The 21,066-nt window shown below is 36.1% G+C and overlaps 2 protein-coding genes and 1 pseudogene across 3 annotated transcripts; 2 read left to right on the forward strand and 1 right to left on the reverse strand.

The window, feature by feature from the left end:
- The first annotated feature begins 390 nt into the window (after window positions 1–390).
- On the forward strand, window positions 391–2,710 carry LOC146956893 (Dof-type zinc finger DNA-binding family protein). 2 transcript variants are annotated; one of them, XM_085732396.1, is made up of 3 exons: window positions 391–577; window positions 838–1,643; window positions 2,105–2,710. In XM_085732396.1, exons 1-3 carry the CDS (start codon window positions 554–556, stop codon window positions 2,232–2,234), a joined length of 960 nt encoding a protein of 319 aa, XP_085588522.1. In that variant the 5' UTR covers window positions 391–553; the 3' UTR covers window positions 2,235–2,710. The 2 variants fall into 2 exon arrangements, with proteins under 2 accessions (XP_085588522.1, XP_085588529.1); XM_085732403.1 differs by lacking the exon at window positions 2,105–2,710 and having other exon boundaries at window positions 838–1,986.
- Window positions 2,711–12,144: 9,434 nt separating this feature from the next.
- On the reverse strand, window positions 12,145–12,579 carry LOC146956894 (uncharacterized). Its single transcript, XM_085749810.1, has one exon. It carries the CDS (start codon window positions 12,577–12,579, stop codon window positions 12,145–12,147), a length of 435 nt encoding a protein of 144 aa, XP_085605936.1.
- A 2,305-nt stretch (window positions 12,580–14,884) lies between these two features.
- Window positions 14,885–16,453, forward strand: LOC146956895 (uncharacterized; annotated as a pseudogene).
- The last annotated feature ends 4,613 nt before the right edge of the window (window positions 16,454–21,066 follow it).

Raw genomic sequence — 21,066 nt, forward strand, 5'->3', positions numbered from 1 at the left:
GGGGGGGGGGTAATTATCTATTTACTCATTTTTATTTTTATCTTTTTAACCAATGTCCTAAGAAGACTCTTTAGCATTTCCTATTTTATAATGCAAAGGGAATAGAAATCAGTTTCTTAGTGCTTTTTTTTTATCTATCCCTTCCATGCATTCACATTTGGAAATAATTTTCATATTCCCTTGTGAAGTTCTTGATATTCACAAATACAAAATGAGGCATTATATGTTATTGTTGAGAAGATGAAGCATTAATACAAGTAGTAAGTAATAAAGCCACCATGTTAGCTTCTGTATTGATAAATAAAGTTGGAAAATGTAATCCAACCGTTCACATAGTAAGACCGCCCCACTCACATTCCTATAAAAAACATTCCCTTTTTCTACTTCTGCACCACCTTTCAATTTTCAACTAAAAAATACAAAAGCTGCACTACCTCTCTCTCTCTCTCTCTCTTTCTCTCTCTCTTTCTCTCTCTCAACTTATTTTGAGTACAGCTAGAGTGTGTTCCTTTCAACTTCATCCTTTGATCATCATCATCTTCTTCATCAATCCATGGACAAAGCTCAATGGCCTCAGGTAACTAATTAATCCATGTACTTTGCATATAAGTTTTCTTTAATATAATACTAAGTCTTTCACTTTAATACTTACTTTTCCATTTGCTTTTTTCAATAAAGACCTTCAACAAGTTTCAATTTTTCTTTTTTCAAAAGAAAAATAAACGCATATAATTTCAAATATGACATGATATATATTTATTTGATCCAAAAGATACAAATATACTCACAAACTTTATTAATTATCTTGTATTTATTTAATTATTTTGAATATTGAAGGAGATTATGGTGAAGCCATTAATAGAAGGCAATATTGTAGTAGCAACAAATACATGTGAAAAACCTATGTTGGAAAGGAAGCCAAAACAACAGAAACAAGAAGCAATTAACTGTCCAAGGTGTAATTCAATTAACACAAAATTCTGTTACTACAACAACTATAGTTTGACACAACCAAGATATTTCTGCAAAACATGTAGAAGGTATTGGACTCAAGGTGGATCCATTAGAAACATTCCTGTTGGTGGTGGTTCTAGGAAAAACAACAAAAATAGATCTTCTAATTCTTCCAATTTTGTTTCAAATCCATCACCTTCAACAAAAAACATACTTGATGAAAACCAAAACCATAAGATCCATCATGAAGAAGGCCAAGATCTAAATTTAGGGTTCCCTCACATATCTGATCATTTGGTTCAGCAAAATAACAACACTTCTTCTTCTTCTACTTCTTCAGCATTGGAGCTTCTTACTGCAGGTTTGAGTTCAAGTTCAAGGGATTTGCATTCTTTCATGCCTGCTCAAGTTCAAGGTTGTGGATTTCCTTTGCAAGATTTTAAGCAAGTGCCAATGAATTTCTGTTTAGATGGGATCTCAGGAAGTGGTTATGCAAGTACTCTTGATCATGGTGTTCAAGAGACAATTAGTGAAGGAAGGGTTTTGTTTCCTTTTGAGGATTTGAAACATGTTTCTAGTACAAATAACCCAACAATATTGGATTTGGATCAGAATAATAATAAGGAAGATCAACAAGGATATTCAACAGGGATTTGGACTGGAATGTTGGGAGGAGGAGGAGGATCATGGTAATTTACTTAGGAGAAGTCATGGATATATTTAATACTAGTATTACTACTCACTTGATTTCTTCTCTCTATTTCAACCGATTGAAATAGAGAGAAGAAATCAACAAGTTGAATTATCAACAAGAATTAGTGATGGAAAAAAAGGAATTGATCTTCAATTTTATAGTTTCTAAGTATTAGAGATGGATTTTATATTTTCTTGTTTCTAATTTTCGTTGTTAATTCAACTTGTTTTTTAGTAGTTTATAGTTATATATTGACGTCTTTTCGAACACCTAGGCTAGCGTTAAGGTAATTAGCCGATTCTACTTGGTGGAATAAATTAAACTTGATTGTTGTTGTATATATTGGTGTCTTCTCAATTTTATTTTGAACATTTTTACGGTAGTTAGAAACATGATTTACATTACACTTTTAAGATAGAGATGATCAAGTTCTAATTAAACCCATAATTTTTCTAGGGTTATGGACCTCCATATCAAGAATAATCACACTTGTCTTAGGATAATCACACTTGTCGTCATAAAGGATGGGCGCCGCCAAAGGGGCACGAGGCCGCCCTTATCTCTTAAACTAAAGCTAAACAGCTAAATCCAGGGCCTTTTCAGGCAAGACATACGAATACAGATGAGCTTGATGCGCCGCTATTATAGGACCAAAACGGCGAAAGCTCAAGGGAAAGGTTCTCACGTTGTTACGACTAAAGGGGGCCAAAAACACTATAAATAAATTTTTTGGGATCATTCCCAATGCATGACCTAATCATTCACATGCTTAGTTCTCATATTGTGCTCACCGCAAGTACAATTAATAGATTAAGTCTATAGTGCACAAATAAGATAGTATCGTTGCACCAAATACAAATTTGTTTTCCATCATTATTTCAATCAGTCTCATTCTATTTCACTTTGATTCAAAGATGAAATTTATTAATTTAATGCTGGAAACTATTGTGGATGTTACAAGTTACAACACTTATTTTACTTGTACAACTTAACTGCCAATTAAGGTATAGCTTACTATTTCATGTGCTTTAGAAGCAGGGCAATCCAACAATACATTTTGCATTAGCAAATGGTTTGATCATATAGTTAATTTGAAAATTGTATTATTTACAAGAATTTAATGGAGTATGTATTATTGTTATTTGGATCATGCTAACCGGTGTTTCCGAAATAAAGGTTAAGGTAGTAAAAAAAACAAATTTTAAGTTGAAAACAACACTTTTTATATTTTTAAAGAATTGATTATATAATTTCCAATATATATTTATTTCCTTAACGAGTATCTTAATCAACATTTCAATTTCCCTTGTTATTAATGAATTGGGATTTCATTGATCATGTAACGAATTTCAGATTGAAATATTTAGGTGTGAATATCAATGCGAATGTGATGGTTTTACTTTTCCCTGCCATTTTCTTTCTTTGCGTGCTGTACGGTTCTCTATAAAAACATTCATTCATTCAGGTTTTGGGGTGTGTCAGTTGCTGAAAAATACATGTCTATATTAAAGCAAGTATCACCTTGACATGAAGATGGTTACTACTCAATCTAGCTAGAGAGGAATAAAAGCCAGCCAGGTGATGATACTTCTGATATCTTCACGTGACATTGCATTCAATATCAAATACTCACCTATATGCTTCCAATTCCATAAACAAGTGCTCTTAAATCGTTATTTTCTTTTATTTTTTGAGCAAGCTAAAATCGTGATTTAATGAATTCATAAAAAATACCAATAATTATGAATTATGAAAATATACTAATAATTAATTAATATGAATCACCATTTTCTTTTTATCATTAATTTTCTCCTGTCCTATTTTGTTTTTATCATGGAGAATGATTAATATAGCGAAAATTGAGCTAACGAAATTTCACGACCGTTCAAATCATGCCTTCCTTTATTGTTGCTGACCCCATGTTGGCAAGTTGGACCACTTTTTTTTTTTGTTTTGTTACTGAAGCAATTTCCAAATCGTGAGACATTCGCTGGATATATCCTCGTGAGACATTCGCTAGAGTATCATTTAAGTGACGCACATAAAAATGTTTTGTAGGACTATAATACTATGTCTAAATTTTCTCACGAATCTTACATCTCAAATATGTAAATCTTAATTTCTTACTTAAAATGAAATTATTCTATTTAAGTGAGGCGGATTCACTAATCCCACACGTAGAAATTAATATGGATCCTCTCTAATCAAGGAGCTCCATTTATTTTTCTTGTAAAAAAAGGTCTATTTAAATTTTAAAGAGGGAAAACATTTCTCCTTCTTCCTCTCAAAAAAGAGGAAAAGCATAAATTAATGTTTTAAATTTTTAAAGAGCTTAATTTTGATGTATTATTTCATACAATAATTTTACACCAATATTCAATGTCATGTAAGCTTTTTTAATAATCACAATTTTAAAATAAATAGAAAATGTTAAATTCTTATTAAATATCAATGTAAGGGGTGGCAAATATACCCATGCCCACGGGTACCCGTGGGTAAAATGCATCACGGGCACGGAACGGGTAGCTAAACGGGTATCCACGGGTATAATAAATGGGTATTTGACTACCCATTATTATATGGATACGGACACGGATTTGATTGTACCCATACCCACGGGTACCCATACCTGATAATAAATTAAGTAAATTACTAAAACATCCTTATATATCTTATCTTATTGCAGGACTCCTCATTAATAACCTATTTTTATTTTTAATTTTTTTAATTCATCTTATTAAGTTCACGGTTTCCACTTCATTCACATCATAAAACATATCATCCTATGGAGTATGTAAGAATCGTGAATTTTCTATGGATTATGTATGATTTATGAATTTTCTATGGATTATGCATCATTTATGAAATATTGAATGGATTATGTATGGATGTTTAAAAGTTGAAGTTTTTTGGTAATTAAAAAAAAAGTTATTATTTATACAAAAAAAAAAAATTCAAAAATTCATGGGTACCCATGAATACCCATGGATACTTCAATACCCGCGGGTACCCGCATAGTGGGTACCCACGAGGGTACGGGGCGGGCACGGGTATGATATTTATCCAACGGGGCGGGCACGGGTATCATACTATCCGTACCCATGGGTACCCATTGACATAAAACTAATTTATAATATTACTTTGTATGTCCCATTTTCTCACATAATCACATACATTTTGTTCGGACATCAAGTATGCAACACATTTTTTCTGAGATTGTAAAACTACCCTTAGCCTCAATTGTAATGAGATTTTTCGTGTACCGAAACAATAGCACCTCAATGGTGTCCAAAGGGATAATGGGTACCCTTTTGTGTGCTTAGGCATTACTCCAATACTTCCAAGTCCACCACTCTACTCTTATGATCCATTATCCTCTTTTGATTTTCTACGTTTGTAAGTCCTCTTTCGATTTTCACATGCAATCAAATTTTTTTGTACATCTCAACACTTTTTCGAAGAAATACTTGGTTTGTCTCAAATATGTGATTAAATAGCATGTTCAAATAATTCTGGCCATGCACTTCGTCTTTCTTCTCATTCCAAACTATGCACCTTGACACCATTATCACTAACTATCATTGCAAATTATACGTCCCACCACTTTCATTTGTGTATCCTGGTTGGCAGAGAAAAAGGAGAATGACGGTATCTGACACATGACATACTCCATTATTTTCTTTTTTTCCATACTCATCATGAGGGCCCCTAAACATTCCCCTTGGCATGTGTGTTAAATACTCTACTAGGAATAATTATACACTGAGTTGGTCCCACAAGGTTGATCATCCCTATTACAAAAACAAAACAAAAAAAGACAAGTTTGGTCACAATATTTGGACACACATAGATGTAGATATAGTGTAAATATGTATTTAGATCTTGTAAGTTGACGAGTTTTTGGTTTTCGTCCCTGTAATTTTTTTTAAATAAGCCTTGTCAGATTCAAACATTTTGATTTGAGAAATTCTTGCATGATCTCTAACCTAACACATCATTCTTAGTCACAACCAATTGAAAGAGGACACGTCATTAATTTCTTTTAAAAGCAATTAATTTTTTTTTGAAAGCGTTCGTTCTTTCTCTCCTCTGCATTAATAAACCGCCAGACACCATTAGAGCCCCACAGACTGTGATATCGATTTCACAACTCCACTTCAACATCGAAATCGAGTCATGATGAAGCCGCCACCGTCACCGGCACCGCCGTCACTTCCTCCGCACCTCTCTTCTTCCCTCTCTCGTTGCTTCAACCAGAGCACTCTTCTCTTCATTTTGTTTTTTACGAAGAAAAAAAAAGGCATTTAGATTTAAGAGAACAATAGATTGCTGAATAATGTTTGGAAGTTTCAAGAAGAAGATGTGGGGACTGGGGGTAGAAAAAAGAAGATGATGGAGGTGGAGTCATATTGTATGTGTCCCAGAGATAGAGAAGAAAAAAATTAAACTATTATTGTCAATTTATTATTTGTTTAATATGTTTTAAATGATGTGTCCTATTTTTATTGGTTGGTGTAAGAATAACGTGTTAGGTGAGGGTTCATGTAAGAATATCTCTTTTGATTTTTATCCCTACCGTCATCATCTATTACAGATTGTTGTAGGTGGCAAATAAAGGATGGTGTCGCATTTGTCAAAAAAAAAAGGATGAAGTCGCAGTTGCTGAGAAGGCAAATGAGGTTGATTTGGCGAAGTCGATCCTGACTCACACAATGAGAGCAACCAACACCACAAAACGAGAAGACAAAAAAATTAAATTTAAAAATTTTGGTTCATCCATCTTTTTTATGTCTTTCTTTCTCCATTTTTATTTTAGTTGCACATCTTCACCATTTCTTTTATCCATACTTTCTATTTATGCTAAATATTCACAGATTTATCATAATACTGTAAAGTTCCTTACAACTAAATTTGGCAAGTGCACCAAGTTGTTTTCAAATAATATAGTAAGTAAAATCGTCTCTACATGAATTATCATTTCAACTAGACAATTATCTTGAAAATTTAAATTTTTTTTTTAGTATTATTGCTTATATATTATTTATTTAAATGAATTTTTTCTTCTTATTGAATCAATCTAATAAAATTTTAACTATTAACTTTAATTAAATCCCCCTGGAAAAAAAAAACTTTAACTAAAGCATTAAAATTAACAAGTTTCAATTTCATCTCTCCCCCTTCAACAATATTGCTCACCTCCTTTTCTTCATCCAACACCAATTAGGCATGACAATGGGGCGGGGTGGGGACGGGTTTTGCCTTCCCCATCCCCTACTCCCATATACATACCTGTTACCCTACCCATACCCAACGGGGATGAGAAATTGAATCCCATCCCCGTCCCCAATAGGTTTGGGTATTCGCGCCCCCGCAGTGAATCAATTTTTTTAATGAAAAAAGAATTTTTTTTAAGATTCAATGGTAATATTGTAGTGCATAATCGAAGAATTTGCGCTCATTTTAACATTCCTTACCGAATAATTCAGTTTCTCCTTTAACCATCAATGAAAGTTCTTATATCATGATAGTTATCAAACTAGGGATGGCAAAGCGGGCCGGCCCGTCCTATTTAGGCCCGCCCCGTCTAAGCCAGCTAAAAACAAGACGAGACGAGTCAAATTTTGTGATCGAGTCCAAAATCTCACCCCGCCCCGTTTAGTGGCGGGTCGGCTCGCCAAACAAAAACTTTTTATTTTTTATTTTTTTTACAACTTAATTGTTACAAAAAAGCTATGTTGCTTTTATCGTAAAAAAATATAAAAGAATAGGTAGCAAGTAAATTTGTGAAAAACAAGATAATTATCAAATTGTCGAATTCAACATCCTAACTAATAGCAAAATAAGGCAAATGCGCAACATAAAACAAATCATAAAATAAATCCAACAACCAAATTATAAAATAAGTCTCAAAGTAAATAAACTCAACAACCAAGATAAATTCAAAAGCATAAAATAAGTCTCAAAATATATCTAACAACCAAAATAAATCCAAAAACATAAAATAAGACTCAAAATAACAAATTGAAACACGAGTTAAGCGGGCCGCCCCGCCACGCCCCGTGCCCGTCACGTTTCCAACGAGTAAAGCGGGCCGACCCTCCCCACCCCGTATTTTAACGAGACGAGACGAATCGAGTCAACTATAGAAAGCGAGTTCAAAACTTCGACTCAGCCCGCCAAAAATAGCGGGCCAAACGGCCCGGCCCGGCGGGTCGGACCCGTTTTGCCACCCCTATATCAAACCAAATAACATGACATATCATTATTAACCCCCTCAACAAAAACAAAAACATGACCTTTCTACATTCGGGTAGGGTTTGAGTATGGGTTCGGGGTGGGTACATATATCCCCGTTACCCGTCCCATACCCGTATTATGAAATCGGGGAAAACCCAAACCCATACCCAAACCCAGTCAAATCAGGGAAAACCCGTCAAATTGGAGTTGGTTTGGGCGGGTACCCATGGACACGGGTTTAGTTGCCATGCCTAACACCAATGCCACCATCTCCTACTCCTTCTTTGATCTCCTCCCTACCAACACCACCAAAGTTACTACCACCACACCAAAAACAAAACAGTCCCAATAACAACAACACTCAATTAAATATAAAAAAACCTAGATCTGCAATTTTTCTAAATTTTTTGCCAATCTTCATCGCTCCCACTCTGTTTCCCAATCGGAACCTTGAAAATCGACTGGTTCCCAATCTTCTTCTCTTAATCTTATTGTTCATCATCTCAGTCACCCAACACCACCATATCCTCATCCTTCTTCCATCTCCACACTACCAACATCACTAAAGTCACTACCAGTACACCCAAAACAAAATATAAAAAAAAACAGATTCAATATGTGCAAACACTCAAAGTCAAAAGTAAACTCAGATTTACACACAATCCCGCCGCGCCGATCTGCCGCTATCAACCCGATGATACAAAACCATGAGATTATTGCCATGTTTCCCCCTTTTCATTTTCATTTCCCCTTCTTCATGCTCTGTTCTTGCTGCATCTTTTTTAATTTCATTACTTGATTGGATTTAAAGTGCAAAAGAGAACTTAGATTGAAATTTGTGGATTGAAAAGAGATGGAGCGGGTGTTGGGAAGAAAGATGAATTTTTGAGAGACATTGAGGAGGGTTTTATTTTTAATTTACTTGTTTTAGTTTTTATTTTAAAAGGGGTTTTATTTTAATTTATTATAATTAATAATTAAAATGAAATAAATATCAGGATTTTATTAAATATCATTTTTCCACATGACATGCCACATCATTTTATGTGTCTATGTGGCAGCCCATGTGTTCGTCTAGTTGGCAATTCTGTTTGCTCAGTCAGCAAGAAAGTCACGACGAGGACCAATTTCGCTAACGGCAAAAACGTTGGAGACCAAAAATTTATTAAAATTTAAGTAGGGACTAATGTTGGAAACGCGCCTATTTTATAGGGATCTTAAACATAATTAACCCTTTTAAAAATACAGCCTAATTCTAAAGGATTACTAATATTAAAATGTACTTCTAACAAAAAGAGCAAATCTAAGAATAAATTTAAAAGAAATATATCTAATATAAAACCGTAAGATTAGATATAGTGGGCTACAAACTAAACTTATTAAAATAGTGAATAAGGATCATAAGTGTCTTTGGGACACTTTTATGAGTTTTGCTAACGAGTATTTTTGAAATATTCTTTAGGGATTATAAGTAGTAGGTTTTTATAAAAATATATGTATTCAATATATTGAAAATTAAACTATTTATTTTGTTTAAAAGAATAATAATTTAAAATCCTTAAATAAAATTTCTTAAAAAAAAATCCTTAAAGAATACTATGGAGGCATTCGTTACAATTTCCTTTTTTTTATTGTATCTTTCATATCTTAGTTACGTTTTGAATGAATTAACATGTCCATTGGGATAGCTATGCCACAAAAACAACTTTTGTCTCTTTTGGCATAAGATTGGTAAATAAAAGTATAAATATATTTGTACAACCATTTATGACAACCTTCTTTTTATCTCTTCTTATTGGGGGGAGAGAGAGGGAGAGGGAGGGAGAGAGAGAGAGAGAGAGAGAATATTTAAAAATGTTTTTTTTTTCAAATGGAAGGATTGAGTAGCCCATCTTATTTGATTTTTTTATTGATTTTGTGGCCAAAAATACTTAAGTACACGGAGAATATGAACATGATGACTCGAAGTTCGAAGTGTAAATTTGACTTTTCATATAAATTGGTAACTCAGCTTTAATGCATTTCTTTTAAAATATTTCCTCCGTTTTAAAATGAGTGTCGTTTTAGGTTGTTACACACATATTAAGAAATGCAATAATGTTGTCTAAAGACATGACATTTTTACTAAAATAGTCTTGTTAACTATTGGTGCATTTCCCATCATTATAAATTAAAGTAAAATGTGGTACTTTGGAAGTAGTGTGCATAGTAATAATTAAGGGGTACTATTGGGAAAAAGTAATTAATAGTGCATTGAAAACTGAAAGTGACATTCATTTTGAAACAATTTTTTTTGGTTAAAACGACACTCATTTTGAAACGGAGGGAGTAGATACTATCCACGATAAAAAAAATGGATAGTTCAAAGAGATATTACCGGCGATAATTTAAGTTTTTTTATTTGTTGTCAGATTGTATTGCTACTATTTTGATTAATGAAATGAATTAAATTTGATACGGTAAAAAAAACTATAACATTGCTCTAAAATTGTCATTTACAACATTTTTCTTAAATTTTTTTAAGTTGATCTATTTGGTCTTAAGTAAATATTTTAGTATTATTAAGACAGACTATAAATAGAAATATGTACTTAACATGTAAATCATTTTCTTTTACAAAATATTCAAAAATTTAAAACTATTGTATTTTTTTTAATCAACAAATTTTATTAAGCATAACCTGCACAATTATTAAAAAAAAAAACCATAACCTGCACAAGATGCGTTCAGCTTGCAAGAAAAAACAGAATAAACAAAGAAAACCGAAGCCGTATATAGGCGGCACATCCGAATAAACCCAAAACAAAACTTCTAAGACTATTACTTTTTCCACCCTGTTGCCTTCTCGCGCGCCCTGCAAAAATTCCAAACATACCCCTGGTTCGGATTTCGTTTTCCGAACCAAATTGTTAGTGTTTCCGGAAAATATAATCCGGACAAATACGCTATGAATATTTTTTGCCTTTCTTTGATGTCAAGGGTCTTTGTTGACCGTTATACAACCCCCGCATAAGCTGCAATGCAATTGCAGGGGTCGTATGAGCGGTCAACAATGACCATGACACCACGAACACTCCTAAAAGCTACATAAGAAACTTATATTTTTTGAAGAAAATGAAAGAAAGGAGGTGAAGAACAATGAAGGAAAATGTTGAAGATCCAAGCCTTTTTATAGCCTAAAACAAGTCCTAGGTCATTTGGAAGTCAAATAAAACGTGTTTTTTCATTCAAAACCGTCCAAAAAACGTGTTAAAACTCCATTAACAGGCCAAACCTTTGGTGAAACGTCACCGACCAAAATGTTACTGAGGGTTTCCGGATTTTATAATCTGGAATGTATGAAGTATTTCCGGATTATAAATTCCGAACTGCACCAGACCCTTTATTTGGATCGTTTTCGTTGCGAATGCCTTGGAAAAAATAGATCAAAGATACATAACATAAATCGAGGCAACATAGGACAAATAAACAGTTAAACAAAAACCATAATAACATAAATGATGAATCTTTTGGGAAGGTGTTCGAAGAGGAGCTTTTGAACTCGATCTTGCCGGCCTGCCAACTGACATGTTACGATCGGCAGGCCGACATTATCGAGTTCATAAGAACCTGTTCTTTGGAGTTAGATCTGCAACAAAATGAAGAAGGGCAAGGTGTTTCAAGAGGATTTTTTTGAGTTAGATCATGCTGCCTTGCCAAATGACATATTCATCTGGCAGGCAGCAAGATCTAACTCATAGCAACCTCTTGATATTTTTGACTTATCTATGTATCAAGGAGGCATGAAGGAGTATCTATATATTTTTGACAGCATGCTGAAGATCTTCATCATGCCGTCAAATAGAGAGCTAGCTCATCCATTTGCGACATCATGAGAAAGATCTTCAGCTTAATGACAAAAATTTGCATGGTTTTCTTTGGTGTGTTTGTGTTTTGATGGTATTGAAGGTGAAAACCGGAGAGGATGTATTTATAGAGGTCCTTGGATGTTGTGGACCACATAAACTCTTGGTGCAATGTGGTCCATAAAAAAGAATCCTATGCTGAGGCATTCCGGATTTCGTTTTCCGGAATACACTTACGCCCTATGTTGTTCCAGATTTCGTAATCCAAAAATCATATCTTTGGTTATTTTATCGATTAAATGAACATCTTTGACGTAAATTAAAACATAATGCAACAACTTAATTCAACAACACATAACTAACACGCAATTAAAACAACATAAAACACGCTATTAATTAAAACATAACACATTATCATGGATCATCTAAACTAACTTCTTCCTCCTTTGGTTCCTCCAGCAGATCCCTGATCTCTTCGAAGTTCCTAGGCCGGTGCAAACTTTTCAGAATTTGTTCAACAGATCTAACCAACGAAGCGTCCAATTCGATCGGTCCTCTAGTGATGTGCTGACCAAAGACATAGAACATGGTTCTCACGTCGTCATCGTTTGTGAGTTTCATCCAGCTGAAGCGAAGAGATCTGGCTGAGTCGGACAATGGACATCGATATTCGACACCGACCACGCTCCTCGTGTCTCTGCGGTTGATTTGACGGTTGATTTGATCCAGCTCATCCTTCAGCCCGGAGAGGGTGACATCGTCGCGAATCCTAAACAGATGGGGTGGTGTTCCACCGTTGTAGTAGACTGCCGCTAGCTTGGTGTTTGGATCAAAGCCAAGGAATTCCATGTTGCAGAGGTTGTAACGCCCGTCTTAATTATTTGATTATTTAAAATATATTTATATATATATATATATATGATTTAAGTGATTTTCATTATTGATATGTGTGAATTTTATGATTCATGAAGTCGAGTGGTTATATGATTTATGAATGAATTATGTGGGGTTTATGTTGTTGTGAAGTTGTTATGTTGTTATGGCTTATTTTATTATTAAATAAAATAAGATATGATAAAATAAAATAAAATATTAGAAGTTGGGCTGTGATGTGTAAAGAGTAAGTTTAGAGGTGAGAAGAGTAATACGAAAAGATAAATAGGCCAAACATAAGTTAGAAACATTTTTACGTGAAACACTTTTGGAGAAAAGGGAGAAAAGTCAGAAAAGAGGAGAACTAGAGGGAGAGCTGCGATTTCATCATAACCAGGTAAGGGTGAGACTAATTTTCAATATTATTAAGAGTATGATTCTATAGGATGAATTTAGCATGATTAGGTTAAGTTTTGGTGAGAATTGAGAATTAGGTTTAAGAACAATTTTGATGATTGAATCATGAACATATGTTAGATTGATGCAAAATTAGTGTACAGACCTTAGATATTACTTAAGATGATAATTAGATGCTATTTGGATGAAGGAATCATGAATATAGGTGAAAAGTTAGGATTTTTAGGTTTCTGGCCGTACTGACATTCATCGCTCGCATCTGCGAGCAAGAACACTCGCAACTGCGAGCTAGAACTCAGAGCTCGCAACTGCGAGCAATGCAACTCACAACTGCGAGTGACCTGTAAGCTCGCAACTGCGAGCAGAATAACTCGCCACTGCGAGTAAGGACTTAGGAACCCAGAATGCACGCTTTGCTCGCCATTGCGAGCAGAGTTATTCGCCACTGCGAGTTAGGCTGTTAGTTGCCCAAAATTGTCCCGATGCGATCCCTTCGCACGTGTAGTCTTGAGTTGACCTTAGACTTAAGTAAGAGAGGTGTTTAGGATGTTTTTATAGACCCCGAAGTCTGTTCAGGTGACTGAGATTAGGAGTGTGGTTGCATGAATGTTATAATGATGCTTTATGGTATTTATGTTGATGTAATTCATACCTTAGATGATGTTAACGCATTCAAATGTTATTAAATGTTGTATCTTGCTGCTGTTCCCTGCTTTTGACTGTTAGTGTCTTGAAGTTATATGAGTCGGTCTATGTTGTAGAATTCAAGGAGTGGTCCATGATTATGAGTCGTATGAGTTGTTTATGTTGTTGTCTAAGTTGTTGGAAGTTGAGTTCATTGCATACTCATTAAAGTTGGGGGCTTTAGGCCCGGCAGCCTTTGTGCTCATTAAAGTTGGGGGCTTTAGGCCCGGCAGCCTTTGTGCTCATTAAAGTTGGGGGCTTTAGGCCCGGCAGCCTTTGTGCTCACACGTTGAAGAGCCTATTATGCTCATTTTGTTGTTGATTGGTAGCACATGCATTTGCATATCAAGAAGTTCATGATGTTTAAGTTGTCAAGTTGTTGTTGAGTTGATAGAGTTGCATGGTCAAAGATGAGTTGTGTTGTTAAGTTGTTGTTGAGTTGATAGAGTTGCATGGTCAAAGATGAGTTGTGTCGTCAAGTTAAGTGTTAAGTTGATTATGATTTGTGATGAAAATTAGTAATGGTATTTGATGATTGTATTTGTTATGAAATGAAAAATATGCTAATTGTTGATATGTTATTAATGTTTAAGTTGTTAAATGCATTTTATTGGATTATATTCTTAATGTATTGATTATGAAATCTCACTCCTTCTGCGTATATGTTGCCTCGACCATGGGTAATGTGCAGGTAATAAAGATTAGAGGCGATCGTGAGTGGACTCCCCACTTGGTGTCTAGGTGCTCTGATACGTAACGGGATGTGGGCTTGCTTTTACTTCTATTCCTTACGTGTCTCTTTTATGAACTAATTTATGAGATTTTCCAATAAGGCCTGCGTGCCAAGACTTTTAAATGTTGAACTATTTTCCGCTGCAACAGTTTAAGATTTTCATGATGTTGAATTTGAAGGATAATTATTATTATCCATTTTATGATTTAAATGAAGTATGTGACATTCCGTTGTGATCAAAATACTCTGATTTTAAATGAAATTTTTATGTTGGGAAAACGGGGTGTTACAATTGGTATCAGAGCAGGTCGGTCCGTCCGGCCAAGTAGTGAGTCGAGTTGTGTCTTTAGGAGTTGGAATACCACTATTATGATATTCTAAATGTTGTGTGTTGTGCAGAGAAGAGAGCTGGAGGCTGCGAATCTTATTTGCTATAAGAGGACTAGAATGGCTGGAAGAAATGATGCTGCGATTGCTGCTGCTTTGGAAGCTGTAGCCCAAGCTGTGGGACCACATCCAAATGCTGGTGCTGGTGCGAATGCTGATGTGAGAATGTTGGAGACCTTTCTGAGAAATCATCCTCCTACCTTCAAAGGAAGGTACGACCCTGATGGAGGACAGACGTGGCTCAAGGAGGTTGAGAGAATTTTCAGAGTTATGCAATGTACTGATGATCAAAAGGTGCGTTTTGGAACGCATATGCTGGCTGAGGAAGCTGATGACTGGTGGGTGAGCCTCCAACCTACCCTAGAGCAGGATGATGCAGTTATTACTTGGGCTGTGTTTAAGAGAGAATTCCTAAACAGATATTTTCCTGAGGATGTTCGCGGGAGAAAAGAGATCGAGTTCCTTGAGCTAAAGCAAGGAAACATGTCGGTGACAGAGTATGCAGCAAAGTTTGTGGAGCTGGCTCAGTTCTATCCACACTACACGGGGGACAATGCTGAGTTCTCCAAGTGTATCAAGTTTGAGAATGTTTTGCGTGCTGATATTAAGTGAGCCATTGGTTACCAACAGATCCGTGACTTTTCTGCTTTGGTGAGCAGATGCAGAATCTATGAAGATGACAGCAAAGCTCATTATAAGATTATGAGTGAGAAGAGGGGTAAGGGCCAACAAAGTCGCCCAAAGCCTTACAGTGCTCCTGCTGACAAAGGAAAAGGAAGAGCTAATGATGAGAGGAGGTCAAATAAGAAGGAAACTGGTGCTGAGGTTGTTTGTTACACTTGTGGCGAGAAAGGCCATAAGAGTAATGCTTGTACTAAGGATATTAAACGGTGCTTTTGTTGTGGCAGTAAAGGACATACACTTGCAGAGTGTAAGCATGCGGACATTGTGTGTTTTAACTGCAAAGAAGAGGGTCATATTGGGTCTCAGTGTACGAATCCGAAGAAGACTCAGACTAGAGGGAAAGTGTTTGCTTTGACTGGTACTCAGACTGAAAATGAGGATCGTTTGATCAGAGGTACTTGTTATATTAACAATACTCCTTTAGTTGCTATTATTGATACTGGTGCTACACATTGTTTTGTTGCTTTTGATTGTGCTTCTAAGTTGGGTCTTGCTGTGTCTGATATGAGTGGAGAAATGGTCGTCGAAACTCCAGCTAAGGGTTCGGTGACTACTTCTCTTGTTTGTTTACGATGTCCTTTGTCTATGTTTGATCGTGATTTTGAGATTGATTTAGTTTGTCTGCCTTTGAGTGGAATGGATGTAATTCTTGGTATGAACTGGTTAGAGTACAACCATGTTCTCATTAATTGTTTTAGTAAGTCGGTGCGTTTCTCTTCTGCTGAAGAGGAAAGTGGAGCAGAATTTTTGTCTACTAAGCAGCTGAAGCAATTAGAACGCGATGGGATCTTGATGTTTTCCTTGATGGCATCCTTATCTTTGGAGAATCAAGCAGTGATTGATAAGTTGCAGGTGGTGTGTGATTTTCCTGAAGTTTTCCCTGATGAAATCCCTGATGTACCACCGGAGAGAGAAGTTGAATTTTCTATTGATCTTGTTCCGGGAACGAAGCCTGTGTCTATGACACCTTACCGTATGTCAGCTTCTGAGTTGGCTGAGTTGAAGAAACAGTTGGAAGATTTGCTAGATAAGAAGTTCATAAGACCGAGTGTTTCACCTTGGGGAGCGCCGGTATTGTTGGTTAAGAAGAAAGATGGAAGTATGAGGTTGTGCATTGATTATCGACAATTGAATAAAGTAACTATAAAGAATAGATATCCACTTCCTAGAATTGATGATTTGATGGACCAGCTGGTGGGTGCACGTGTGTTCAGCAAGATTGATTTAAGGTCGGGTTATCATCAGATTAAAGTAAAAGATGAAGATATGCAGAAGACGGCCTTTAGGACGCGATATGGTCATTATGAATATAAGGTGATGCCTTTTGGTGTGAGTAACGCGCCTGGCGTGTTTATGGAGTATATGAATCGCATTTTCCATGCATTTTTGGATCGCTTTGTGGTTGTGTTCATCGATGATATTTTGATTTACTCTAAGACAGAAGAAGAACATGCAGAACATTTGAAAATCGTTTTGCAAGTGCTGAAAGAGAAGAAGTTGTATGCTAAATTGTCTAAGTGTGAATTCTGGTTGAACGAGGTAAGTTTTCTGGGCCATGTTATTTCTGGTAGTGGTATTGCAGTCGATCCATCTAAAGTTGAAGCAGTATCACAATGGGAGACTCCTAAGTCAGTTACAGAGATTAGAAGCTTTTTGGGTTTGGCAGGATACTATCGAAGATTTATAGAAGGATTTTCTAAGTTGGCACTTCCGTTAACACAGTTGACGTGTAAAGGTAAAACTTTTGTGTGGGATGTTCATTGTGAGAACAGTTTTAATGAATTGAAGAAGCGTTTGACGACGACTCCAGTTTTGATTTTGCCAAAACCTGATGAACCTTTTGCGGTGTATTGTGATGCGTCCAAATTGGGCTTAGGCGGTGTGCTTATGCAGGATGGTAAAGTTGTTGCTTATGCATCAAGACAGTTGAGAACTCATGAGCGAAACTATCCTACTCATGACCTTGAATTAGCTGCAGTCGTATTTGTCCTTAAGATTTGGAGACATTACTTGTATGGTTCGAGATTTGAGGTGTTTAGTGATCACAAGAGCTTGAAGTATTTGTTTGATCAGAAAAAATTGAATATGCGACAGCGGCGGTGGCTCGAATTGTTGAAGGATTATGACTTTAGTTTGAATTATCATCCGGGTAAAGCTAATGTTGTTGCGGATGCCTTAAGTAGGAAGAGTTTACATATGTCTGCTATGATGGTGAAGGAATTTGAATTGCTTGAACAGTTTAGAGATATGAGCTTAGTTTGTGAAATGTCGTCTCGGAGCGTTAAGTTAGGAATGCTGAAAATTGATAATGATTTCTTAAAAGATATTAAGGATGCGCAGAAAGCTGATGTTAAGTTTGTGGACTTGTTGGTTGCTAGTAATCAAACTGAAGATAGTGACTTTAAGGTCGATGATCAGGGTGTGTTGAGGTTTCGAGGTAGGATTTGTATTCCAGACAATGACGAGATAAAGAAGATGATTCTTGAAGAGAGTCATAGGAGTAGCTTAAGTATTCATCCCGGAGCTACAAAGATGTATCATGACTTAAAGAAGTTGTTTTGGTGGTCTGGATTGAAACGTGATGTGGCACAATTTGTGTACTCTTGTCTGATTTGTCAGAAGTCGAAGGTAGAGCATCAGAAACCTGCTGGATTGATGACACCGTTAGATGTACCAGAATGGAAATGGGATAGTATATCCATGGATTTTGTGACGAGTTTGCCGAATACTCCTAAGGGAAATGACGCTATTTGGGTGATTGTTGATAGATTGACGAAGTCGGCACATTTCCTTTCGATTAATATTAGTTTTCCTGTGGCTCAGTTGGCAGAGATTTATATTCGAGACATAGTGAAACTGCATGGCGTTCCTTCAAGCATCATGTCAGATAGAGATCCAAGATTTACTTCTAGATTTTGGAAGAGTTTGCAAGAGGCTTTAGGCTCTAAGTTGAGATTGAGTTCGGCTTATCATCCTCAAACAGATGGTCAGTCGGAAAGAACAATTCAGTCACTCGAAGACTTGTTGAGAGTTTGTGTACTTGAGCAAGGTGGACCTTGGGATAGTCATCTTCCGTTGATAGAGTTCACTTATAACAACAGCTATCATTCAAGTATTGGAATGGCACCTTTCGAGGCTTTGTATGGTCGGAGGTGTAGGACTCCGTTGTGTTGGTTTGAGACCGGTGAAAGTGTGGTTCTAGGACCAGAAATTGTTCAACAGACTACTGAGAAGGTGAAAATGATTCAAGAGAAGATGAAAGCGTCACAGAGTCGACAGAAGAGTTACCATGATAAGCGTAAGAAAGACCTTGAGTTTCAAGAGGGAGACCATGTGTTCTTGAGAGTTACTCCAACGACCGATGTTGGTCGTGCATTGAAGTCAAAGAAGTTGACTCCAAAGTTTATTGGTCCTTATCAGATATCTGAGAGAATTGGCACGGTGGCTTATAGAGTTGGTTTACCACCGCATTTATCAAATTTGCATGATGTGTTCCATGTGTCGCAGTTGAGGAAGTATGTCCCAGACTCGTCCCATGTGATTCAGAGTGATGATGTACAAGTTAGAGACAACCTTACGGTGGAGACCTTACCCTTGAGGATTGATGATCGCAAGATGAAGACGTTGAGAGGCAAGGAGATACCTCTAGTGAGAGTTGTTTGGAGTGGAACGACTGGTGAAAGCTTGACATGGGAGCTGGAGAGTAAGATGATGGAGTCTTACCCAGAGTTGTTTGCTCGAGGTAAATTTTCGAGGACGAAAATTCTATAAGTTGGGGAGAGTTGTAACGCCCGTCTTAATTATTTGATTATTTAAAATATATTTATATATATATGATTTAAGTGATTTTCATTATTGATATGTGTGAATTTTATGATTCATGAAGTCGAGTGGTTATATGATTTATGAATGAATTATGTGGGGTTTATGTTGTTGTGAAGTTGTTATGTTGTTATGGCTTATTTTATTATTAAATAAAATAAGATATGATAAAATAAAATAAAATATTAGAAGTTGGGCTGTGATGTGTAAAGAGTAAGTTTAGAGGTGAGAAGAGTAATACGAAAAGATAAATAGGTCAAACATAAGTTAGAAACGTTTTTACGTGAAACGCTTTTGGAGAAAAGGGAGAAAAGTCAGAAAAGAGGAGAACTAGAGGGAGAGCTGCGATTTCATCATAACCAGGTAAGGGTGAGACTAATTTTCAATATTATTAAGAGTATGATTCTATAGGATGAATTTAGCATGATTAGGTTAAGTTTTGGCGAGAATTGAGAATTAAGTTTAAGAACAATTTTGATGATTGAATCATGAACAGATGTTAGATTGATGCAAAATTAGTGTACAGACCTTAGATATTACTTAAGATGATAATTAGATGCTATTTGGATGAAGGAATCATGAATATAGGTGAAAAGTTAGGATTTTTAGGTTTCTGGCCGTACTGACATTCATCGCTCGCATCTGCGAGCAAGAACACTCGCAACTGCGAGCTAGAACTCAGAGCTCGCAACTGCGAGCAATGCAACTCACAACTGCGAGTGACCTGTAAGCTCGCAACTGCGAGCAGAATAACTCGCCACTGCGAGTAAGGACTTAGGAACCCAGAATGCACGCTTTGCTCGCCATTGCGAGCAGAGTTATTCGCCACTGCGAGTTAGGCTGTTAGTTGCCCAAAATTGTCCCGATGCGATCCCTTCGCACGTGTAGTCTTGAGTTGACCTTAGAATTAAGTAAGAGAGCTGTTTAGGATGTTTTTATAGACCCTGAAGTCTGTTCAGGTGACTGAGATTAGGAGTGTGGTTGCATGAATGTTATAATGATGCTTTATGGTATTTATGTTGATGTAATTCATACCTTAGACGATGTTAACGCATTCAAATGTTATTAAATGTTGTATCTTGCTGCTGTTCCCTGCTTTTGACTGTTAGTGTCTTGAAGTTGTATGAGTCGGTCTATGTTGTAGAATTCAAGGAGTGGTCCATGATTATGAGTCGTATGAGTTGTTTATGTTGTTGTCTAAGTTGTTGGAAGTTGAGTTCATTGCATACTCATTAAAGTTGGGGGCTTTAGGCCCGGCAGCCTTTGTGCTCATTAAAGTTGGGGGCTTTAGGCCCGGCAGCCTTTGTGCTCACACGTTGAAGAGCCTATTATGCTCACTTTGTTGTTGATTGGTACCACATGCATTTGCATATCAAGAAGTTCATGATGTTTAAGTTGTCAAGTTGTTGTTGAGTTGATAGAGTTGCATGGTCAAAGATGAGTTGTGTTGTTAAGTTGTTGTTGAGTTGATAGAGTTGCATGGTCAAAGATGAGTTGTGTCGTCAAGTTAAGTGTTAACTTGATTATGATTTGTGATGAAAATTAGTAATGGTATTTGATGATTGTATTTGTTATGAAATGAAAAATATGCTAATTGTTGATATGTTATTAATGTTTAAGTTGTTAAATGCATTTTATTGGATTATATTCTTAATGTATTGATTATGAAATCTCACCCCTTCTGCGTATATGTTGCCTCGACCGTGGGTAATGTGCAGGTAATAAAGATTAGAGGC

The sequence above is a fragment of the Medicago sativa genome, chromosome 1 (assembly GCF_051527215.1).
Source record: "Medicago sativa cultivar Bolivia chromosome 1, Bolivia_mono, whole genome shotgun sequence".
In the NCBI taxonomy this organism is placed as follows: Eukaryota; Viridiplantae; Streptophyta; class Magnoliopsida; order Fabales; family Fabaceae; genus Medicago; species Medicago sativa.